The sequence below is a fragment of the Lycium ferocissimum genome, chromosome 4 (assembly GCF_029784015.1).
Source record: "Lycium ferocissimum isolate CSIRO_LF1 chromosome 4, AGI_CSIRO_Lferr_CH_V1, whole genome shotgun sequence".
In the NCBI taxonomy this organism is placed as follows: domain Eukaryota; kingdom Viridiplantae; phylum Streptophyta; class Magnoliopsida; order Solanales; family Solanaceae; genus Lycium; species Lycium ferocissimum.
The window spans coordinates 65,399,406-65,417,595 of record NC_081345.1 but is presented as its reverse complement, the minus strand read 5'-3'; the positions used below and the strand labels follow the sequence as shown (position 1 = coordinate 65,417,595).

General features: G+C 34.8%; 1 protein-coding gene across 1 annotated transcript; it reads right to left on the bottom strand.

Moving 5' to 3' along the window:
- Nucleotides 1–6,941: 6,941 nt before the first annotated feature.
- LOC132054924 (transcription factor DUO1-like) lies at nucleotides 6,942–10,047 on the bottom strand. Its single transcript, XM_059446867.1, has 3 exons — nucleotides 9,673–10,047; nucleotides 8,238–8,484; nucleotides 6,942–7,642 (listed from the first exon to the last, which is right to left on the bottom strand). Exons 1-3 carry the CDS (start codon nucleotides 9,912–9,914, stop codon nucleotides 7,184–7,186), a joined length of 948 nt encoding a protein of 315 aa, XP_059302850.1. The 5' UTR covers nucleotides 9,915–10,047; the 3' UTR covers nucleotides 6,942–7,183.
- Nucleotides 10,048–18,190: the final 8,143 nt, after the last annotated feature.

Sequence of the window (18,190 nt, the reverse complement as noted above, 5' to 3'; positions counted from 1 at the left end):
AGTTTTGCCGGAAAGAAAAAATACGGTCCGTTTTCAATTACCCCGTAAACCCGGACCTAATTTAAACCCATGTTCAATGTAAAAAAACACTGAACAAACTCCTTACCAAATACAACCATCAAATACGGGCCGTATTTTAAAATATGGTCCGTATTTAACTATAAAATTTCCTGAACCAATTTCCAGAATGCACAGTGATTTTAGATGCCATATTACGATTTGAAATACGGGTCGTATACTAAAATACAGCCCGTATTCTGCGGCGTAAATCCCCATCTGACAACTGAAAAGAAATTTCCAATTCCAACATTCTTTATCTGGTTTTCTAAGTTTAGAATCATGGTCAAAGCTTAAGTTAAATGTCTGAGGTGTTACAGATGTGTGACAAAAAATCTGTTCAAATGAGTCTCAAGCAAAACATGGTTTGCATCTGTTTTGACCATTTACTTAAGTCCTAATCCATTATGAGCTTGATTTGCAGCTAAATTGTACTTTCTTAAGCAATTTCAAAGAAACCATCTAGTGGAGTTAGCAAGTAAGCTTTCAGTTGTTTTATGGGACAATAAGTCTAATTCAATACTTAATGAGGATCTGATTTGAATCTTTAAAACGAATGAATAGATAATCAGATTACAATTTTATTGGGTTTCAACTCATTTGTCATTGAAGGATCAACATGTTGATGCATGAGAGTTTAAAAGTTATGTTCCAGTTGATTGTGGCGTATTGAATGTAAACTAGAGTCAATATATTGAGTGTTTTGATTTGAGTGGTTTCGATCATAACTGCTAGTTGGATTTCTTATGGCTTTTGAGTGTTTAGTCATAACGTTTCCATATCCAGATGCTAATTGGTACTCTTTCCTTTATATGCATGAGCCACCTCCACGAGTCCAATGGACTTCTCCCCGCACATTATGTGTTGGGTCAAAGGCCCAACATAATATTATCCATCGAGTCTGCCCCATCCCAAACCAGTAGAAGCAATCACGGATTGAAGGTTCAGTCATGGGTAAAAATGGCACAAATTTAGCTGGTGGGCTTAGTACACCCACCAACCCATTTCTTTGTTTTATTTAACGAGCATATATCTTTACTTGTAAGAATATCTGTGAGATATTGAAACCCGTTTGGTTGGAACTTAGTTGAAATAGGCAAATGATACTTATGTCGTTTAGAATGGATAGGAACCCGGTTACTATTTTCAAATAAAGACCCTACAAAAGATAAATAACAACTTACTTCAAAGATGTGATAAGAAAACCAATTTGGTTTTCTCCTTTTACAAAAATATGGAATTGGAATGATAAGCACTTTTTTTTTTTTTTTTTTTTTTTGGAGATTTTAAAGGTTACAAATGATTTGAACCAAACTTGATTTCAAAAGGGTATACTTCATTGCAAAATAGGATTTCAAAGTGTTTCAAACGGTTTTCAAAACATGTTTTGCCACAAGCCCACTTAAATTGAAACAAAACACGAGAGATTTACTTGAACCTTTATTTGAAATAAGAGGTTTTGGAAAGGATATGGTTGATCTTAAAATAGCTAAGATAAATAAAATTGTAAAATTTCCTTTTTATACTTAAAAAACTTATGCTATTTTTAAGCGAGATATAATCCAAATATATATATATATATATATATATATATATATATATATATATATATATATATATATATATATATATATATATAAACCTATAAGGATTCAGATCATGACATTAGACCAAGTTAGTAGAAATTATACTTAATTAAGAGATTTACTTGAACCTTTATTTGAAATAAGAGGTTTTTGAAAGTGTAGTAGACATATTAACATTTGCACTGGAATGTAAAAGACTAGAAGATTTTAAAAGACTATTAGACGAAGATGCGTTAAACATAATTTCTTTACTTAAAGTCGCTTCCTCCTCCAAATTGATGAGGTTTGGCTCTAGGACCACAGGGGGTGAGTGGGGTACCGGGACTCGCAGTGACGGTAAAAGACCCAGCAAAGATAGAACTAAAATACTAGCAAAGAAAAAGTACCTTGGTAGAGAATTAAATTACCGGCGCAAAAGTACCTTAGTAATGAATGAAATTACATCTGCTTAAGCCAAAAAAGGCACAAATCTCCGCCAAATGACTTCACCTTTGTAAACAACCTTTTTAGATTGTTTCAACAAGTCTAAACAACATTCGGTCCAAATTCACAAAAATCTAATCAAAAGTCAAATAATTCTTTCAAGCCTGTTCAACAAATATTCCCAAATCATACAAAAGTAGTAGTTTAACCATTTTTTGCTATTTCGCTCTTGTTCTTCATGTAAAGAAAATAAAAGAGAAAGTGGTAAGAGATAGGAATTGATCTATCATGCCTTGAAGAGGGAAAAAATGGAGGGGAGGGGCTTGGGGGTGGGGGATCTGCTATTTCTTAAAATCTTAATGTCATTCACCCAGTTATTACCTGTGGTGTGGAGGATTTGACATTAACTCTTACCTTATATATTATCAGCAAAAAAATATATACACAGGAGGGATAGAAATTACCTCTGAAGTCCTACGGAGGATTAAGATCCTATACAAAAGGAAGAGAATTGGATAACTATAAGATCCTAGCAATAAAAGGCAAGAAGATCCTCCTATGTCCCAGGTTCTATACATGCTATGGGATATCAAAGATAAAGAAAATCATTTTTGGTAGAAGTTCTCCAAAAGAAACACTTTAAACTCTTCAGGAAAGATTTAGCTTTTAAAGGGAAATCCTTCTTAAAGAGCTTAGTAAAGGAGATCCATTTCAAAACCATGAACTTTTTTTTTTATCAAAAGAGATCTGGTTGTTTCTGTGAGTTCCTAGGGATGAGTGATGCTTGTTTGTTGCCTCCCAAGTAAAGCCATGCATCATTATCATGTAGTTGGTCTTCTTCATGAGCTTTTGCATATGTTTGATAATATGCTGATTGTTAAGTCTTCTTTGGGTCTTTCTGATCCTTAATGCACATATTAATATTCAATTGTGTATTCAGATTCAGTCGTCCTAATCTTAATGGAAACAAATTAGGCCTAAATATTCTCTTCCTTAGTCCACGCTCCATAACATAAATTCATTCATAAATTTTCTAAGATACACAAAATACCTAGTATTCTTCTTCCTAGTAATAGTTGACGAGGATTTGGCTCTTTTTTTTCTTCTATTGAAGTGATCACAAACAAAGCTTCCATTCGATTCAAAGGGTTGAATCCTCCTCTTCCTCTTTCCCCTTCTCCTTTTTCTTCTCCTTCACCTCATCCTCTTCCTCCTCATCAGCATCATTACCCTCCTCCTCCTCCTCCTCCTCCTCCTTTTTCTTTGTTAGGCTGAACATGTGTGATAAGATGTTCTTGGAATGGGTTGAAAACAGCTAAAAAAAAGCTATATACAAAATTTGAGGAAGATTAGAAGTAATTTGGACATGTTATAAGTAAAAAATCAGACCTAGATAACGGACTTTGAGACATGTGTATATCACATGTATATCATGTTACAACACTATATATCACAAAGATATTTATGGATTCCTCTGTGAAATGTGCATATCATGTTGAATATCACACATGATTTTACACAGATATACAGGAGATAAACAGATATATAGTGTGGTATACACTAATATACATTAATATACGAGATAAAGTTGGGATACATGAGAAAAATGCTGTGCAGATCCCGACACTACAAGAAAGCATAGAAATTGCAACAGCTTTTTTGGCAACGAAAATAATATAGTTGGCAAAAGTTAATATTTGGCAACAACTTAGCTTTATAGTTGGCATATATGATGAATCTTTTAAAAATGAACTTTTTTTTGTTGGCAAAAATTTAATTTTGTTGACATAGTATTGACTATTGTTGCAAAAAGTATTTTTGGCAACAAAAAAAAAAATTGTTGCATGTCGTTGCAATAACTGCAGTTGGGAAAAGTTTATGCAATAACAAAAAAAAATGTTGTTGCCAAAAGTACTTTTTGCAACAATAACCTAAGTCCGCGAAGTGGGAGGCTTGGGAGGAAGGTGTTCGACCCACCCCTACCCGATAGGGGCTACACTCGGGCTAACCGCCGGGCCGGGTTTTAGTTAGTGGGCTTCGGCCCTTTTTTTTTTTTTAATTTCTAATACAAAAATAGACATTTACATTTACTAATAATAATAAAATTAACATTTACATCTAATGATAAAATTTCTAAATTAAACAAAAGTTTAATCGTCAAATTCAAAAAGCTAGCCATTGTAAATTTAAAAACTAGTCGTTGCCAATTTTATTTGAACCCCTAAATTTATGAATAACTACACTTTGGTCATATTTTCAAACTATAAGCACCCCTCCATTCTTCTTCATTTTCACACAATTCTTTCTTTATCTAAATTTGCTATTCAACTAGCGTACATTACTTCACCTGCACTTTCTCCTCGAGTTCGAAGATCAACTTCAAGTGCGGTGTGGATGCATTTTGAGCGAGTAAATGAGGAACATGTTAAATGTCAACATTGTGGTGACACATATCTCCACAAGTCCGAGCGTCGGTATTAGCCTATTAGGGGTAAAGGTGGGGGTGGAGGGGTAGCGGTGTGTTACGTAGGCACTTGTGAAAAGGCACGAAATTGAACTTTGAAGTTTATCTCTTCTTTAAATTTGTCCATCAATGTTAGCCGTTTAATTTGTATGTTTTGAACTTTTGATTTGCTGTATTTCGTCGTTCACGTTTGCATGTTTTGAATTTGCAATGTTATCAATTTAAGTTTTAAGTTTTATTTTAAATTATTTATGTAGATGTTGATATGTCTATTTGACTAGACACAAAGTTTAAGAAAGAAGAGAAGACTTTCAAACTTATGGTGTTAAATGAATCACATATATTTGTGTGGCTATAAATCATTGCATAAAGGTAAATTGTTTCCAAATATAGAAAGGGGTCATTCTTTTTAGCACAGACTAATAAAGAAATAGGTTCACGTAAATTGAAACGGAGGGAGTATTATATTTGATATAATCTACGTATCCACAGTATATATGACATGCTAATGGAATTTTACGTTTATATAAAACTATCACAATCTAATATATACTATATACTGAAAATATATCAAAGGTATATTTGTTGAGAAAACAAGATTGTTTAGCTTTAAAATACAATTTTAAAGGAAACTTAAGTGCTCCGTAAAAAGTGAATCCTAATTTATTGGGATACAATGTTTTTAAAATATTTATTATTAGTAATAAATGTAGCACTTATGTCTCTTTTAAAAAAAAAAAATTGAAGTGGGCTCGTGGGCCATCACCCGAGCTACTGGTGGGCCGGACTAGGGGGCTGTCCACTTTGTCCGGCCCAGCCCCCTAATAAATCTTACCTAGCCTAGCCCCTTACACATCTTAGTGAGTCTGGACCGGGCCGGTGGTGGGCCGGGCTTACCGGGCCGGGTTCGAGTTGGCCCGGCCTAGTTGACAGGCTTACAATAACCTATATATGGCAACAAAAAATATTTTGTTGCCAAATGTCTTCTTTTTTGTAGTGCGATCTAATTGTCCATTAATTTATATTTTCTTCCTACTTCGGCTTCAAATTGGATGGGTCTCCAATTTACTGCAAAAGAAACATCTTTACACACATTTTATGTTGGTTAAATTGAATTGCGAGGATTCTTATAACAGCACACGAGTTAATTCCTAATTATTGTAATTTATGTTAATCAGTAGTATAACTTTTATTGTGTAAAGATATGGTATCTGGGCCTAACTCAACTTCTTTAATTTATTGCCAAGTCAATATAAGTAGATCATCCGTCAATTCCCAACCAATGTGAGATTATAACCCAGCTAACATATTGTAATTCATATTAAGATGATCGTCATTCACTTTTTGACTCCATTATCATTTTGTACCAAAAGATCTAACTCCTAAATTAACTTAAGCGCTTCAAGAGATAATCTCTAATGTCCATTATCTATGTTATATAATAGTTTCAAATATCTAAAATAGAAAATGTGTAGTTTTAAAGAAATTTTAGCCACCCTTGGTGTTAAATTTCTACAGGTTCATAAGAAGCGAAAAATAACGTACTTGCCGACATATCTTTTATGTGTTTTGGATAGAAGTCGTCTTAGTTATACATGTAAGCAACAGCAATTGGTAAATAAGTTAATGCAAATGAATGAGGACAATTCATCAGTATTTAGTACTATTTATAAGCAAGTAGATATACCTGTTACATGTGAAACAAATGGAATTAGTAGTGCTGCATATCATAAAAATTTATCAGTATTTTTTAGGTGATCGTTCGTTAATTTTAATTATCGATGTTAACATAAGATCAAAAGTACGTGGTTTTGATGAATGAAATTTTTTATATGCACTGCAATATATTTATTGGATAATTTTAGATCTTCTCTCAAACTTAAGGGACCATTTATGTTATGTTCAAGCGCTTTTCATGTAGGAGTTATTTTGTAGGGTACTATGCAGAATATGAGTGATTTATACGAGTGATTTTATTGTATAAAACAAACACAAGTAACTTTACTAAGTCATTTCTATATCTTGGATGACCATCTAATTAGAAATTAACTCGTTTATTTTGATAATTGCCCTTACACCCTTCAACCAATAGAACTCCAGATTGAAAATTGCTATTACTTGCTTACATCAAACAAAGAGTCAAACTTTTTGCGGGGTTGGAGGGGGAAAATGCATCATTATAGATATATAGATTGGAAGAAATGATTAGTAATATAATTGTGTTGATGATTATTATTGCACAAGAATGCCCTTAAAACTGCAAAAAACTTGACACCTATATTTCTCAATTAAGTGCATGTAGCATGTTTCACTTGTTTTTTGTCCCTCTAAATTTTAAAAAAAACATGACAAGATATTGAGGGTAACAAGATTTCCAATTAACATTCATACGAAAGATTTAGTTATATTCAATAAGTGATCTTATTGCGTAATTCTATTAAGGAAAAAAAAAAAGAATGAACAAAACAAAAATCTTCTACCATGCCATCATAAAACACCACATAAACATTTTAATTGGAGCAACTAAGCACTAGATAAAATTGTCTTGTACAAATAATAGCATGCAATGGAGAAAAATACTAGTAGGTAATAATCAGTAGTACTAGAGCTAACAACAATTTGGAACCCCATCTAAAGTAGAGTAATAAATAAATCACCATTCAGATGGGCTTGGGAGAGGTTCAATATGATCAAACATATCCAGAGGGAAGTCATCAATGAAGGTATCTGGAGTAAGTGCCTTCTCAATTTCTCTCTTCACAACATGCTCAGCACATGGTACAAGTGGGACTTGCACATTATCTAATTCAGAACCATTGAACTCATGTCCAAAAACATCTATGAAGCTAGGCATGGGGAATTCTTGATTTTCTAATGGCAGAGCAAAGTCAGTTTGAATATGTGACTCTATTATCCCAAGTTTCTTCTGATCGGTAGGAGTAAAGTCAAGTTGAAGTAGGTTTGATTCAAAAGGGATTGAATTTGGATTCACTAGATCTGGCAAGGGGACCACGTTGATCATGTCAGAGTTACCAATATAGGATGATGAGCAAGATTGTTGTGACTTGGACAATGACTCTTCGGGTTCTGTTGATGAGCTGAATTTAGGTGCCTGAAAATTTCAAAACAAGACAAAGCGTTTAACACATGTGCACAAACTACATATTGTACAATTTTTTTACACTATCAGGTTAAGATGACCTAGAATAACTGATAACTACGTATAGTGAGAAGAGATTATTCTAACAAGGAGGAAAATATATATGACTTTATCGAGTGTGTGTGTGTGTGTGTTTGCGGAGGGCGGGGGGGGGGGGGGGGGAGAGAGAGGGTTCTTTTCTTTTTAAATTATGCTCACTGAGGAATAGGCAAGAGATCTCTTAACATCATAAATAATTTAGCCGAATGTAAGAACTATTCCTTAGTCAATATAACAAGTTGCAGACACATGCACGATCAATTTTATTTCATTCCTTGTCCAAGAGTACAACTTAGACAAAAGCAAATTAATATTTTAAAATGCTCGTAAATTTATCAGATATGTCATACCACCAAAAAACCAGCAAAAGATCCAAGAATATTACAGGGACGATATATACAGAGAAGTTTAGCATGACCCTAGTGTAAGGAATGAGGATGACACAGACAATCGAGAAATGGTACAAATTAAACGGAGTAATATTTTACTGAATGGAATTTCCAGTTACCTCAACTGGGGGAGATTCTTGAAAAGCAGAAGTTTGACTGCTATTTTTGTTATTTTGGGACTTGCCAGGCTGTGGTGCTGATGTTCGCAAAATCCTAGCCAACCTCTTCTGTCGACTACTCCAAAAATTCTTAACATCATTGTCAGTTCTTCCAGGCAAATATGTAGCAATTCTTGCCCATTTATTCCCAAATTGTCCCTGTAGTTCAATCACTGTCCTTTCCTCCTCTGCCGAAAATTTCACTCCACTTTTCACCAAAACAATAATGAAATGTTAAAAAATAATAATAATAATAATAATAAGGCCAAATAATAAAGAGTTATCACCAACTTGTTATCAACTACAATTGCACTCCGTAGAAAAGCATACTCAATATGTATAAGAACTCATCATTCTTCTAGTGAAAAGTCTCACACTACAAAAAGATATACGGATCCATCGTTAATCTATCCTAAATAACCTGCACTAAATAGAATTCAATTATCCATTGCTAATCCGTTGTTAATTTTTGCCTTTTTTTGGTAATGTCACGATTAAATGTAGTTTTTAAGTGAATTTGCAGGAAAGAAAAAGAATTGATAAACAATAACTCCTTTTTTTAAAAAGAAGGGATATACTAGTTAATAGAACAAGTTCCACCATGAAAATGCTTCAACATATAACAAAATCACATAAAAGTTCCCTAGATTTTTAACTGTAGCAAGAAATAGAAGCAAAAACCTGACCCCAAATATCTCTCTTAAACTTTATCAAAGGCAACGTATAACAGGTAATTAACCAACCCTATCTGCCTGAATTTAGACGTGATTGTTTCTAGACTTAAAAATATAAGTTCTTAAACACATATTTAGTCCTATAAATACTTAATTATCATATAAATAGTAAAGTTGGAATCAGAAACCATAAGTTATGTTGAACCAAGAAAATTCCAATGGCAAGTAATTTCCCCCCAAAAAAAATAAAAAAATGTGGTTAGTCTAGTAATTTACTTCTTTTTGTAATGTTACTATTGAATATTTTGAAGTGAATTTGCAGGAACAAAAAGAATCTACAAACTATAAGTCTTCAAAAAAAAGAATAAAATGAAGTACTAGTTAAAGAACAAGATCCACCATTAAAATGCTTCAACATATAACAAAAATCCCATAAAATTTCCCTAGATTTTTAACTCTAACAAGAAGAAGCAAAAACCCAACCCCAAATATCTCTCTTGTACTATATTAAAGGCAATGTAGCAAGTAACCAACCCTATCTGACCATTATATTGGCAAATCAAGAATTTAGACTAAGTGGTTCTGAAGTATAGATTTAATTTTCATATATATAGTAAAGTTGATGTCAGAACGCATAAGTTATGCTGAACCAAGAAAAGTCCAAGGGCAAGTAATTTACCAATAAAAACAAAAAGAATGTAGTTAGGGGTGTAGAAATTTACTTCTTTAAGTTAGGTCTAAGTTTATTGACCCAACGAAGACGACAAGATTTTCCAGTTCGTTGCAAAAGACCTTTGGATCGAATGGAGCTCCAATCTCTTGGACCATATTTCTTCACATGATTTATAAGCACTTCATCTTCTTCTGCTTTCCATGGTCCTTTCTTTATTTCTCCCATTTCATCGTCATCGTTATACTGATAACGATGACCATGATATGAAGATGACGATCTTCTTCTTTCCATTTAATGTTTTTTCTTCTTTAGTACTATTTGACGTTTTCACTTGTTTTATGTCTGAAAATTATTTTTCGTTTTTTGTTTTTGCTGATTTTATGTGTTTGGATGGATGAAATTGGGATAGTGACGGTTAGGGCGGTTATAGGCACTACCCATGCACCCACGACTTAGCGCACATTCCCCCATTTTATGAATTCAAATAAGGTAAAATGTTATTAAAAAGAAATACTTCGGAAAAAGGTTTTAAAAGTCCTTGAAGACTTGGATTTATTTTTAGTGTATGTCCTCTGAAAACAAAAAAGAAGTTCTTGAAGTATTTTCTCATGAAATTGAAAATTATAAAGTTAAAACTTTTTTTTTATGTGAGTTTTAAAAGATCTAGGAAGTTTGTGAGGAATTACTAGTAAACCAGTAAAGGTTAAAACCAAATATTTAGTGTCGAGCCGGTCAGTCAACAGACTAAAAAAATTATAGTCATCTAACAGGTGCAAAGGTACCTTTCTGCGCGAATTAATATCGGAACAAGGAAATTAAATAATGAAAAAGAAAAATAAATTTGGTCCAAAAAAATTATCAATCAAAGTCAAAGCCAAGCCGAGCAACGACAATGACGCAAGAGAAGACCCTCTTCTCAACTCTTTTTGAGGTAGATGTCCTTATACAAATAAGCACAAAAATGTTACATTCTACCACCAATGTGGGAGAAAGATCACTTGAAAAAATAATTTTTCAAATTTAATTTCCCTTCATTTCCCAATTCATACTTCATCTTTAAAGCCCACCACTTAGGGCTCATTTGTTTTCATTAAGATTAAGACGTCTGAATCTGAATGCACATCTGAATGATTAAGATGTTGTCTCTAAATCTGAACACTGAATGATTAAGACTATTTATTTTTCAACATCTGAATGAGCATAACGTATTTAGTTAAACATAATAAATATACCATTCAAATAAAAAAGTAAATAAATATTAAAAAATGAATACAAATTCAATAAAATAAAAATATTATTTGATAAAAAAATTAAACACTTATGTTTGCGAGTAATGATGGAGATGTTTATAGTGGTGGTGGGTGGGATGGGAGGTTAGTAGGTGGGGATGGGTGGTGGTGGTGTGGTGGGTTTGGGGTAGGGTGGGGGTGGTTGGGATGGGAGGTTAGTAGGTGGGGATGGGTGGTGGTGGTGTGGTGGGTTTGGGGTAGGGTGGGGGTGGTTGGGGTAAGGTAGGTGGGTGGTGGGGTAGAGGGTAGGGTGGGAGTGGTGAATGGGGTGGGAGTTGGGTGGTGGTTGTGGGGTGGGTAGTGGTGGGGTGGTGATTGGGGTGGTGTTGGTGAATGGGGGAGGGGGTAGGGTTTGGTGGGGTAGGGTTGGGGTGGGGTGGGTAGTGGTGGGTAAGGGGGTTGAGGTAGTGTTAGCGGTGGTGGTGAGTGGAGGCCGAGGTAGGGTTAGGGTGGGTAGTGGAGGTTTGGAGTGGGTGGGGGGGGGGTGGAGCCAGTGGTAAAAATCATTCACACAAAATTTTTCTTAATGATATTAATACTTTGTTCAAGATCTTAATGATTAAGACATATTCAAACCAAATAAGTGCTATTATCTTAATTTAAACAAAAGCACTTAATGGCTTAAGGTCTGAACCATTTAGATTTAGACCTCTATTAAGTGCAAACAAATTAGGCATTAGTGTCTTTTATATAATTATCTTTTGGAAAAAACTGTCTTAAATCCCATGGATCTGGAACTTTAATTGTTGTTCGAAAATTATACGAGTTTTTTGGAAAAAACAATTTGGAAAAGAAAAAAAAAAAGGAGATTTCACAGATACCTCTCTTAAAGTTGTCTCATATGAAATGTGTCTCATATGGGTTCAACTTCGAAATAAGGAATTGGAAGCTAAAAATTGGTTTGAAAAATATTGTAAAATAAGGGTGTGTTCGGTATGGAGGAAAACATTTTTCGGAAAATATTTTCATATTTTCTCATGTTCGTTTGATAAAAAATTTTGAAAAATATTTTCTTTAGGAAAACAAGTTCCTCAAAAATGAGGAAAATGACTTCCCTAATAAAAGTAGGGAAAACAAGTCTATAAGTGCATTCCACCAACCACCCAACCCACCCCCAACCACTCCCACCACCCCACCCCAATGCCTACCCCACCCACCCACCTCTGCCCCCACCCCCTGGCAAAAAAAAATTAATTTTGTTTTGAAAAAAAAAATTTGATTTTTTTTTTTTGATTTTTTGCACCACCCTAACCCACCTCCCACCCGCAAACAAACCCCACACTTGCGCCACCCCCACCCCACCCACCCCATCCTCACCACACCCTCCGCCGCCCCACCCCCAAACCCCTCCAAAAAAAATTAATTTTGTTTTGAAAAAAAAGTTTTGAATTTTTTTTTATTGTTTTTTGCACCACCCCACCCCACCCCACCCCCTCCCAAAAAAAATTAATTTTGTTTTGAAAAAAAAAAAGTTTTGATTTTTTTTTTGTTTTTTGCACCACCACACCCCACCCCACCCCCACCCCCAAAATTAATTTTGTACTGAAAAAAAAGTTTTGAATTTGTTTTTTGTTTTTTTTTTTATTTTTTGCACCACCCCACCCCTCGCCCCATCCCCACCCCCTCCAAAAAAAAATTAATTTTGTTTTGAAAAAAAAAATTGAATATTTTTTTTTGGTTTTAAAGACCACCCCACCCCCGCCCCATCCCACCCCGCCCACTTGCCCCCCCCCCCCCCCCCAAATTATTTTTTTTTGAAAAAAAAGTTTTGAATTTTTTTTTTTTTTTTTTGTTTTTTGCCCCACCCCACCCCCCTTTCCAGACACCCCCACCACCCCCTCCAAAAAAAATTGAGGGTGGGGGGTGGGTGGTTGTGGGGGTTAGTATGGTATGGGTCCACACTGGGGGGTAGGGGGGATGTAGTGGTTTAGAAAATCCAGAAAAAAATTAAATACTTCAAAAAAAAAAAATGGGGGGGGGGGGGGGGGGGTGTTGGGGGTGGGCGTGGGGGTGGGGTGGGTATTTTTCCCGAAAATGTTTTCTACCAACCAAACAAAAATAAGTAAGAAATTCACTTATTTTCCGCTACCCAAACGAACATGAAAAAATAAGTAAAAATTCACTTATTTTCCAAGAACACATTTTTCAGGAAAACATTTTCCTTCATACCGAACACACCCTAAAGTAATAAGCTTCACTCATAACCAAACATTCATCAGATACTTTTTTTCAACTTCAACTTTAACTTCAACTTCAAATGCTTTTTTAATTCAAATACTTCCAAACGTCTGCATAGTTTCTTCAGTTTTATTTAAGACTTGGTTTGTTGAATGTGTGGTTTGTGATTTGCACATAAATTTTCGGCCATCATCTCAGTAAATAGCCCCCTTTTCAACTTAATAAACCTTTTAGTTCACATTTTAAGGATTTCTTTGAGCAAATTAAAAATCTTATGACAAACATAATCACGATCTAAAATTTCATATGTGTTAGATTACGTCTAATAATTTATTAGTTCTAAAAGCAATAGTTACACAACATTTAAAAATAAAAATAAAATTTAAATGATAACCTAAAAGAGATATTTGAGCCAACCAGATTAACAAGTTCCTTCATCAATTTTTTGGGTGGATTGTCCTTCAAAGGCACTTGTCTTTAATTTTTTTTCCCCTCAAATTGCTCGTCTTTAATTTTTGGCCTTCGCTTAAAAAGGTGACAAAAAATACCCTGAAGTTCTGGGTTCGAATCCCCGCTCATTCAAAGAAAAAAAAAATCGCAAAGCAAGGCTTTGTAAAAAGTTTGCCTTACGTGGCAAAGTTTAAGGCATAACTAAAATCTGTCTTATGCGGCAGACATTGCCTTAAGACATAACTAAAAGCCTCCCTTATAAGGCAAAGTGTACCGTATCCGACAGACTTTTAGTTATGTCTTAAGGTATCGCAAAGCCTTGCCTTATGATTTTTTATTTTATTTTTATGACTAAGGCGGGGTTCGAACCCAAAACCTCGGAGTATTTTAGGCGAACGACAAAAATTAAAGACCAGCAATTTGAGGGCCAAAAATTAAAGACCACCTCCAAAGAAGGATAGTCGTGCAAATTGCCCTTCATTAATTAGAAGTTCCAAGTTATTGCTTTTGCAAGTTTCAGTCATCACAATCCAATAGTTTTGGACCTTACGAAGCCCACTTGCATATTCGAACCTAAAAATTGCACGGTTTGCACTTCAAATGGGCTGATCTTTAATTTATTCCCTTCAAATAGGCTGGCCTTTAGTTTTGGGTAACTTACATAAATAGCTGTAGTTTTTAGGGATAACTACATGGCATAACAAATATATAGTGGGTATTGACATTTAGTAGTTATAGTTTAACTTAATTACTTCTCATAGCAAACATTTGTGTATTAATGACATTTAGTAACTATATATATATATATATATATATATATATATATATATATACACACACACAAAATAGAATACCCATCACACTATTCACTTCCAACCCAACCCTCCCATCTCTCTCCCCCTCTTCTCCCCACTGCTCTGATGCCAGCCACCACCGACCGCCGGAGCTCTGGCGAAATGCCGTGCCCCTTCACCGCCGTCACTGCCAGCTCCTTCCCCTTTTTCCTTTCTTCTCCAGCCGTGCCCCTTTTTCCTTTCTTCTCCGACAACAAAAAGGAAAAAAAAAAAAAAACTCAGATCTACGTCGGAAAAGAGCCAATACCGACGAATCTGAGCATTGTTGGAAGCAAAAAGAAAAAAAAACTTAGATCTACGATGGATCTGAGCAGTGCATACAGTGTTTTTCACCGGAGCGGCGACGGAGCTCCAGATCTATAGCTTTTCCGGTGAGATCTGAAGGTGACGGTGATGATGGCGGAAAAAAGAAGGTGTACACAGATCTGATCGGAATTTTTGACCGGAAGTTTTTCTAGATCTGTGTATACATACACTGTATACATATTTTTTGAAAGTTTTTTTTTCCAAATCTATGTATACATACACTGTATACAATATTTTTCATGTTTTTCGAAGAAATCTTTTTGTATACAAATTAATAGAGTAAAGTTACGCATGTATACAAATGAATACAATCAATTTTATATTTGTATTCAATTTTTGAGTGTATTCGTTATTTTTTTTTGTGTACATATGTTGTATACAGTGTTTTTCGCCAGTTTTTGTTAATTTTTTCGGTGTGTCTATGTTGTATACGCCTGTATTTGTTGTATACATACCGAAAAATATGGTGTTTGTTAATTTTTGATATATATAAGTTTTTATGTATTCATTTTTTACTCGCTGTATTTATGAATATAGCAAGCCAATTTATAAATACAGATGGTCATTTTCATGAATACAGTGAAAAAACAGAATTTTTTTGTTTGTTGTATTCATGAATACAACAAAAATAAAAAAAACGAATACAGTGAAGAAAACATATACAACCGTTTGGTAGCTGGGTAGTTGCTACAAAATGTAAATATTGAAACATTTGCTATGTGGCTTGATTAAAGCCCAAATGTTTGTCATTTATGTAGTTTGCCCTAGTTTTTATGCTTTTAGCCAACTGTAGCGACTATTTTCTTAGTTACAATTCTAACTACTTTTTAGATATTTCGTGTGTCTTTATGTGTATTCAAATACACAGTTTCAAAATACAGTCAGTCAAATACAACTATGTTTTACCTGTTTCGAGTGCATTCTAGTGTATTCAAATACACCATTTTCTCCTTCGAAAATACAGAAATACAAGCGGATACAAAAATACATTGTATTTACATTAAAAATGAAGAATACAATCAAATCCGGTCAAATCTCAAGTGAAAATATAAAATACACTATATTAAAAAATGGAGAATACAATCAAATCCGGCCGGGTCTCCAGCGAATACAAAATACACTGTATTTACATTAAAAAATAGAGAATTAAACTCAAATTAATTTAAAAATACAATGTATTTACTCGAAAAAATTAAGATACACCGCGTTCATACAGATCTGCAACAACTTCACCGGAGATCATACAAGTGCTATCTTATTGAATAATGTATTCAACTATATATTTACACTGTATTTACAGTAAAAAAAAAAAAAAGAATACACTTAAAAAATACAGTGTATTCATACAGACCTGCAAACAAAATGCATAAAAGAGAGATTTAAAAGGTTTGCTTCTTTTAGATCAGGCCGGATTTAGTTTTCCTAGCGAGTTTCTTTGCTCCGTTTTCTGATCGGATTCTTAAATTGGAGATATGAACAAAAGCATTAGCAGCGTGAACTGAGATCCCCCGTCGGTAATGGAGTCCTAGCAGCTCGTACTGAGATCAACCACTGGAATTGGAGTACCGGCGGCGAAGACGGTGGAGGTCGGAGATCGGAGGCGCCGGCGGCACCAAAGAACCGTGTTCAAAATCTGAAATACACGAGCATAGATATGCTTCACCGGCAACAAGATACTCAGTACTCAAATCACACATGCACAAAAGAAAAATGCCGCCGGCAAAGCAACTCCAATGTATATTCATAGCGAGGCAGCTCCGATATATATTAACGGCAAAGAGAAGACCAATGCCCGTATCATTTTAGGAGGGAAGAGAAGAGAGTGAAAGAGCAAACCAGAGAAATGGAATACACAAATATAGTTACGTATTGTAATACATGTTCCGTTGTAGCTACATATGGTGATATATTTAAAGTGTAGTTATTATACTTAAATACCTCTTATAGTTGGCTACCACATGTAGAAATTCCTTTAGCTTTTTCCTTCTAACATCGAACTTCTGCCTAGAGGGGCATAAGTTCTTTAAGGGCGCAGGGTATAATTAGTGGAATGTTCCAATTCTCTTAATCCTTCAAATAACCTACAATGCGCATCAGCTTAGTGATTATCTTGACGTGCCAAATTTGTAAAAACTAACTGATCACTCCAAAGACTTGCCTATCCATTTGTACCTCCTCAAAACATCACCAAGTATCCATATAGACCGTTAGAATTTGCTCGTATAGCTGCCATCAACAAATATCAAACTTGTAAACTCCAATAACGCTTGGTAAACCTGCCATATCTCTATCCCGAACCGAAATATATCAAATCCTTAGATATGAGTTACTTGAATAGCCATAAATCTTCTAGTAATGTATCCATAAGCCATCTGGAATTAAATGAATAGATCTGACCCGATGTAAAATGCACCATTCCCTGAATGTCACCAATAATCACTCGAACTATTTCCAAATCTTCATAAAATAAATAGCAAGCAATCCATTAGTCTGTGATGACCCATTATAATGATCCATTGTTCCTGAATACTCAACCTCGTGCTGTCATTCCCAACCACAAGAACTGAAATTTACCCAACAAGTCAACCGAGTAATAGAATGTCGCCATAACTCGAACATGATTCAAGTAGTCACGCTGCTTCAAATTCAAGTCTTATGAACCTCATTCCTCAAAACCCAATAGTAAGATGCCTTTAACTTAATTCTTTAGTTTCCATATTCCATTCAAAATCACTTTTATCAGTATCAACCAAAAATCACTCAAACCACTCGTGGGTGGATCGAAATATCATAAATCTTGCAAAATAGCTAAGCTAATCATGGCGGTAGTAGTAAACCACAATCTTGAGTGTCTAAAATTTTCCCTTGCCTCACCTGAACCATAAAACTAAACATTCCTCTAAGCCAAACGCATCACATATACAATATCCACATTTATTCTCAAAATTAGTTGCAACAACTGATAACTCTTTAAGTAATGAAATCATCACACTCGTCCATTGCTAGAGCCATTTCTATAGTCAGTCATTGTTTCCCCCAGAAGCCTACAACGTAGTCAAACTTTCCCGTGTGATGAGGTTCGAAAATAAAGAAAAGTTAAGACCAAGGTATATTGGTCCCTAGGAGATTCTTTAGCATATTGGCAAGGTGGACTATGAGTTAGCTTTACCACCTGGTTTGTCGGGTGTTCTCCCCGTATTTCATAATTTGATGCCCAAGAAGTACCATTTGGATGGTGCTCATGTGATTCAATGAGTTCCAGTGTTACTTGATCAGAATTTGATTTTCGAGGAGAGTCAATAGTCATTTTGGATAGGCAGATTGAGAAGTTAAGATCCAAAGAGATAGTTTCACTGAAGGTTCAATACAGGCATCGTCCGGTCGGGAGGCTACTTAGAGATCGAGTGGAACATGCGGAGTGGATATCCCCAACTTTTTAATAGTTCAGATACCTTTTTTCTTTTTACGTTCGAGGATGAACATGTGTTTA